Source organism: Clinocottus analis, unplaced genomic scaffold, assembly GCF_023055335.1.
Source record: "Clinocottus analis isolate CAN_PGR_092001 unplaced genomic scaffold, fCliAna1.0.p SCAF_16, whole genome shotgun sequence".
NCBI lineage: Eukaryota > Metazoa > Chordata > Actinopteri > Perciformes > Cottidae > Clinocottus > Clinocottus analis.
This window is the reverse complement of record NW_027175887.1, coordinates 13,340,790-13,348,297: the sequence shown is the minus strand read 5'-3', so window position 1 is coordinate 13,348,297 and position 7,508 is coordinate 13,340,790. Positions and strand designations below refer to the sequence as shown.

The 7,508-nt window shown below is 46.9% G+C and overlaps 1 protein-coding gene across 1 annotated transcript; it reads right to left on the bottom strand.

Moving 5' to 3' along the window:
• Positions 1 to 585: 585 nt before the first annotated feature.
• On the bottom strand, positions 586 to 5,036 carry nptx1l (neuronal pentraxin 1 like). The gene is made up of 5 exons (XM_068579563.1): positions 4,455 to 5,036; positions 3,880 to 4,087; positions 2,944 to 3,188; positions 2,636 to 2,815; positions 586 to 2,220 (listed from the first exon to the last, which is right to left on the bottom strand). Exons 1-5 carry the CDS (start codon positions 4,896 to 4,898, stop codon positions 1,999 to 2,001), a joined length of 1,299 nt encoding a protein of 432 aa, XP_068435664.1. The 5' UTR covers positions 4,899 to 5,036; the 3' UTR covers positions 586 to 1,998.
• Positions 5,037 to 7,508: the final 2,472 nt, after the last annotated feature.

Genomic DNA, 7,508 nt, shown 5'->3' with positions numbered 1-7,508 from the left:
GTTTAGGAGAATGTGTGTTACATGTGAACGGAAATTCACTTTAATTCATGTCCTGGTGCAATATCCACTAGCTTTAAGTACGTTTCATACTTCTTTATTCCGTCTGTATGTTTTTATTCCATCTGTATTTTTAATATTCTTTTTTACTGCTATTTTTTAATCTGTTTTATTACCGTTCTACTGTTTATTTATATTAATTGATTCTTTTTTATCTTATTTACTTGTGAGCAGTGCTGCTGTAATCCTGTAATTTCCCCACTGAGGGACTAGTAAAGGATTATTTGATCTCGTATCTCTAAAGTAACCGCCCTCTCTCCTCTGTGAAGAGCATGTGGTCCACCTCGAGATCCCCGATCCTCATTCCCGAGTCCCAGAAGATCACGTTGGTCCTCCGACTGAGCGGAAATATTAAAACCTTTTTCCTGAAAAAAGTGCCGCGACCGTCAGACCGTCGCATCGCTGCCGGTGGGATTTCACTGTAATGGAAAATTCTCACAGTCGGATATTTCTTTCGCATTTTAATGCTGGCACATTTATTCATACACAAACAGTCGCCTGTTCACGCAACATGATCATTACCGGTGAGTCGTTTTCTGGACTCCTGGATGGATGTAAGAAAGTATTCACTCTCGTCGCTCCGTGTTTGGTCTCCACCAACTCAACGTATCTGATCCTCCAGCTGCTCCAACTTCTCCTGACTTTGTCTGTGTGCCGTTTGGTGCCGAGCAGGAAGTCTTTATAGGTTTTTAGTGATTTACTTTAACGAGTCCTTTCCCACGATCCGTTGTTAATACACTCGGTTTAATTACAGCGCCCACATTTAATGGTCCAATTGGATCGTTTACAACGCGCACTTATGTGAACAGGTTCAGGATCCTGGAGGTCAAATGTAAGCCTTCTACTCGTAGTTAAGACCGTATTCCTTTAGATGTGTGTGTCAAAAAGTGTGTGCGCATTTCTCAAACAAATATGTTAACACCTGTATATGATTCAAGTATCACAATTTATTACAAAAACTAGAACTTTTCCCATCTGCCCGTGTCGCCATGCTTGAAGCATATAACAATACAGTATAAAATCTCAACCCAGAAGTCATATCGTAAAAGCAAAGATCATAGATGCTGACGCAGCATTTACAGAAGTTAAGACATGCTGTTACTGTACAGAGAACATTCCCATTGAAGTACAAACATCTGCAAAATGCGTCATTATCACCAATGAGTTGCATTTTGTTCAATAAACAATCCTATCCGACCCCATTCAGGGTGTTGCAAGAAACGCCTCTTTTTCAAATGAATTTACAAGAAAATAAACACAAACACTCTGCAAATCATAATGAATGTGCTGAGATCATTCTTCTTCTTCTTCTTCTTCTTTTTTTTTTGTTCAACAGCCCAAGGCACTCAGGCTCAAATGTTGGCAATAAATATGTAATTCTTTACACAAAATCACGTCAAGCAGGTGGTGGTTAGAGAAAGAATGGTGAGAGAGAAACAAAGTCGTCTATCTGGCGTCCTGAAGAGCTCGTTCTTCTGAAAGAAGTCCACCTCGTCCTTTTTCACAGTGAAAAACTGGCAGTCGAGACGTTTGCAGAAGTCCGTTGCTTCGCTGAATTGCGTGACATCTGTTGGCTAAAAACTACACAACTTCCTGCTGTACTTCTGACGCCGGCGTGGCGTTTCCATCCCCGAGAGCGTCCCCTGCTCTCCTGGGAGAGTCAGCGGCCGCTTTTTCCAAGACCACCGGTTCGGCCCGGTGGTGCGTTCAAGCGCCCAGGTGTCCATTTGCAAAGTGAACTGTCCCACATGAGCATTTGGTAAAAAACATCTATCAAGTATCCACAAACGATGTTTTCACATATCTATAACAAATCCAGATGCTATTCATTGACATAATCCTGATTTTTTTTTTGTTTGTTTGTTTGTTTCAAATTACTTTACCAAGGCTGTGACAACAGAGTGGCTTTAACAAACGCCTCCATCTCCTCCTCGCCGGGGTTCAGTTGAGCTGGCGACAAGCTTCAAACGTCCACTTCGAGGCACCTCCGTAAATGTCAAGGCTCGTCTCCATCCACGCAAACACGTTGCCCACTTGCGCTTTGCTGCTGCACGTCGCCAGGTTGTAAATCTCTCCGACGGATAGTTTACGATCCCAGATGTGGAAATTGGCCAGGTCTCCGACGAAAGCTTGTGTGGCGTCAAATCCTCCTCCCAGTGTGTCCTGAGGAAAAGACGAATGGATTCAATCAAGGAGGATATGATTTTCATATCCCTCTCGCTGCTTTATGGAAAGACCCAGATGATCTTGACCGGCTAAATTGAATCTAGGCGTCATCGATCCACTGGGATTCTGACGAGATCCAGTTAAAGGTCTAATCGTTTTATGAATACACATTCACAGCAGGGCCGGATTTTAAAATTGAAATGTTAAAAACACTTAGTCACATCATGACACACACACACACACACACACACACACACACACACACACACAAGCCGTGTGTGCGTTCCCGTCACCGTGAGCAAAGCGGTAATGATGCCCTCTGCGTGGCTTCCATGGAGGCGAGACAGGTGTGTGCCAGGTGTGTGCCAGGTGTGTGCCAGGTGTGTGCCAGGTGTGTGCCAGGTGTGTGTACCTGCTCCTGCCCGAGGATCAGCAGGCCCTGCGGTTTGATGGGATGATACGGGGCCAGGTTCTCTCCGCTCCCTCTCTTGACGCCATCTTGGAAAGCTTCCCAAACGCCATCCCGAGTGGTCCAGGTCACGCAGATGTGATGCCACTTCCCGTCGTTGATGAGAAAAGGCAGCTTGGCGACCTGCGGAGGAGGAGACGGATGACGACGTGAGCGCTCTGCTGCAGCGAGCCAAAAATGCTCTGGCGGTTTGGAAGAAAAAATAAATAAATCAATACATGGAAACATTTCCCTCTGCGTGCCAGACGTGCCTTGTCATTAATGAGGATCTCCATCGGGTTGTTTCCCCACTCTATGAGGACCAGCTCGTTGGCTTGACCCGGAACTGCATAGGAGAAAGGCGTGCCCACTCCCGGAGACGCGTTGGACTTGAGCCACATGCACACGGTGAGGGCGTACATCTCTGGCAGACTCTTCTTCACTTTCGCGTACATGTAGTTGGTTCTCAGAGGGAACGTGAGCTGGAACTTATCCAGAGGCCGGTTGTCTCTTTGACCTGAGCAGAGAGAAATACGCCAGTTTTATTTCATTCATTTTAGTTGTTTGTTTTTTTAACCATTTTGTCAAACAAGGATATATCATCCAGAGTGCACACTGCCTGGGGATTACCATACTGTAGGAATTACATGTTACACAACACATCCACAATCTCCAGATCTGCTTTAATCTGGCATGATAAATCCACCGGGAGGGATGACGTTGTTAACCTTCATCTGCTTTTCTCCTGCTGCCACACCTCTCTATGTTACTGCCACAGTATTTTGTATGTTCTCTCTCTCTCTCTCTCTCTCTCTCTCTCTCTCTCTCTCTCTCTCTCTCTCTCAGTCCTGAGAGCGCTCCGTGGTTTAACTTGCGAAGTGAAATGCTTTAATCTGCATGAACTAGAACAGAAAACTGCGGAATGTACCGGGATGCTCCAGATTTGTGCGGATGAGTAAAACGTCACATCGAGAGCTCAACTCATAAAAAAAAAAAGCTGAATATATGAAACTGGATGTGCAGAAAGAGAGAGAGAGAGAGAGAGAGAGAGAGAGAGAGAGAGAGAGAGAGAGAGAGAGAGAGAGAGAGAGAGAGATTTCTTCGGCCATCTGATATCTCCCTTATGATTTCGAACAGTAACCATCCTGCTCATCTCTGCTCTCCCACACCTCACCGACTGTGCGCGCGCGCTCTCCCGGGCTGTGTACCTTTCTCCAGGTCGGTGATCCTCTGGTGGAGGGACGTGAGGGTGGACTCCACTCTCCCGCGCTGCTCCGTCTCGTTGCGCAGTCCGGGCTTCCCCTCCTCGATGCTGTTCACGCGGGACAACACCTGCTTTTCCAGGTCGTCGATTTTACTTTGGAGCAGGTCTTTGAGGCTGTTCGCCTGCACCGAGTTGTTACTTCTGCTGAATTGCTGTTAGGAGGGGGGAAATAAGCACGCAGCTTAATGTACACAACGAGTGTGAGTGGGTATCATACACAATCACTTGTTCCTCCTAGTATAGATGTATACAACTAGATTACACACATGATAGTTTTGCTCACAGGATGTCAAAATGACACGAATCACCTATCCTTGTTTCCTTCCTCCTATTATTACAACAAATAGAGTAATTAGTAAAGCGTGTTGTCGTTATTATTGGTGTTTCTTGTGTCGTTGTTGTTATACTAGTCAATAAAAAAAGGTGCTCGGTCGTAATTGGGAGCTTTGCGCAGAGGCACCCAAAGTGATGGAAGTGTCCTCGGGAGCAGCAGCAGCAGCAGCAGCAGCAGCAGCCTACCTCCAGGTTTTCTAATCTCTGCTTCAGTGACTGTAAAGTCTGTGATAGTTGCGCCAAAGTGTCCGCGGGGCCCCTCGACACGTCCCCCATGGTGTTTTTGCTCCCCGTGTCTTTCCTCCGGCCCCCGGGCCGCGCGTCCCCGGGCTCGGCGCCGCTCTGGCTCTCGCATCGAGCCAACTTTGAGGTCAGTTCCCTGATGGTCTCTTTCTGGTTCATGATCGTCTCTTTCTGCTGCAAAACCGTCTCCCGCAGCTGCATGACGGTGGTCTTCAAGTCCTCTCCTGGCACACTGTTCTGCAAAGTGGCTGCGCAAATGTCCATATCCTTGGGCACGGACGTGCATATGAACTGCGTCTGCCCGCCAAAGTCTTGAGAGGAACTCCCCAAAAACAGGCAGGAAAATAGAAAAAGTCTCCAGCTGATCCCGCTCCTCGTGGCCCGCATGTCTGCGTCGGTGCCGGCTGGTGGTTGGTTTCGCTGGAGGAGCCGCAGAGACTTGACGCGCTCGTGTCCCGTTGTTGTTGTACTCGGTCTGTGGAAGCGCAGCCGGTTTTATACAGCGAGCTGGTTTCTGCGCAGACCAGGTTCACTGCATCACGACCGGAGGGGAGGGAACCGCGCCGTCCCTGTTTAAAGCGGCTCCGGCAGCGGCGTCACATTCACAGAGAGATGAAACCCATTTTGCTTTCAGGCTCCCACATGTTAAATCTTTCATCACTTCGACTATTTGTCATTTCTCGCGGTGTATTATTTATCTGGAAAAGTCGCGACTGGAGGCAGCGGGCTGCTTTGCGTGGCGGGGTGCCAGAGAGAGGTGTGTTTGTTGTGTTTTTGCGCACACGGGAAACTCTGTCACACACACATACGCGGACCCACGCGCGCGCGCGGACACACACACACACACACACACACACACACACACACACACACACACACACACACAGTCGGTGGATGGAGATCAGAAGTTACTGCAATTTGTTGTCGGCGGAGTCCCCGCAGATTCAGCACCAAGCAGAGCTCCAACCGCGGCGCGTTATCACAGAGCCGAGGCGCGTCTGCAGACGCGTGCACGTGGCTTTCTGTTGCTGGCTTTTCCTTTCTCGACTGAGGGAAATGTACACATTCACTTTGTGGGAACACGGAGACTGCAGAACATATTCAAAAGCGTGTTTGTGATCAGACATGTTCGTTTGATGATGCTTTCTTTTTTTCGGTTCAAACTCAGAGAGGCTAATTTATACTCACTAATCCCCCACTACACACACACACACACACATACACACACACACACACATACACGCACGCAACACACGCACACACACGTCCCTTATTGCCACAGACCCTCTTGTGGGGATCTCACTGCTATAATCATCTCTCTCAGTTTCTCAAAGGATAATCTGTCCCCGAGCAATTCATTCTATGTATCTATTATTCAGGAGGGACAATTGTATTATTATTGTTGTTTTTTTTCCCCGTTGCCCAGTCTGCTCTTATCTATTCGGTCAGTATTGAAAACAAAATGAAAACATTTTGAATAAGTGATGAAAACATATCGGCTCTGGGGTTGGAATTGATTTCTTTGGGAAGATGAACCCGAGGAGAGAGAGACCAGACTCACAACATGTGACCACATGATATTGATGGAGGAGGTCAGAGGTCACGGCATAATTACTGTGATCGGTTTGAAAAAGCCAAACGGTTTATAGCTGCAGGTTCTTTTAACCGAGTGGATATTAACACTGAGTGACCCGTTGCACTGATGTCAGGAGGAATAATGTGGTTTCACAGCATTACGTGAGATCCGGGTCAATTATGCTGAATTACAAATGTAACAGCGGCTGAAGATGACCGTGGCTAAATGGTGCATTTAAGGGACTTTAACTTCATCATGCTCTCAAACATTTCCTGTACCATTTTTCCAGGACATCATTCATCTTACAATCTCTAATAAGTCTCTTGAAGTGTGGATTTTGGTACCTTTTAGTGATGCAGCAATAAGAGGAGTAAAATTTAAAAAAAAGAGGACTTTTAAAGTGATTTTACTCCCCGTTCATAATCAGAGTTGATGGACTGTTTTTCATGTTTAATAAAAAAGAAATGAAGCTTACAGGAGCAAGAGGAATTCATTTATTTTCAGCCTTTTAGTGCGGTTTAAGTCCTGGGAAGAATTTAATTTAAGATGATGTAACTGTCTGGATTTGTGCAACAAAAAACGAACAGCATGTTGCTCATGGAGGGCTCGTCACCTCGGCAATTCGAGGAAAGAGACAAATGGTTCAACACAGGACAGCACAGGTCAGAGAGGTCAAACTCTTTGCCCAAACACAACCAACCTTTGGGAAACTCCAACAAAAGCCCTCACAGGAACCCAAATCTGTGCAGTGAGCGCTCCGCCTTCAGCTGCATTTGCTTTGGGGGAAATATAATCGAACAAGAACAAATGAAACTTTATTATGCAACACGGATCCCTGCACTCTCGCCCCGTCAGAGTCCCAACTTGCAAAGCAAGAATTGTGAGTAAACAACTTTTTCTCTGCACCGCATCAACCATCTGGAAGATGTGTGCTGGTTATATAACTACACACGACAGACACACACACACACCATCTCTTTCCAGCTTGTATACCTTCCAGAGTGGTGTCATTATGAATGAGAAGACGTTTCAATGGCGGACGTTGTGGGATTTGATCTGAGCCGAGACGTCTTCTACCTTTGGGACCACAGTGGCTTTGCGAAGCGTCCAAAGTCCATCCAGCTCTCGTCCTGAACTCAGTGCCGCTCGCGGCAACAAGTCTCAGTGCCATATGCTCAAAGAACAAAGTCCTTCACTCCTCTGCGCTCCTCGCAGACGCACGCCACGTCTTTCCATCACCCCAAATACTCCCTGCAATCCTCTCTCTCCTCTCCTCTCCTCTCCTCTCCTGTCCTCTCCTGTCTTCTCCTCTTCTCTCTTCTCCTCTCCAAAAAACCCGAATAACTCAAGTAGACACTCAAATCACACTGTTGTTTTGTCGCCGCTACAGTCTCTCAACATTTACATCTTCTTCTGGATGC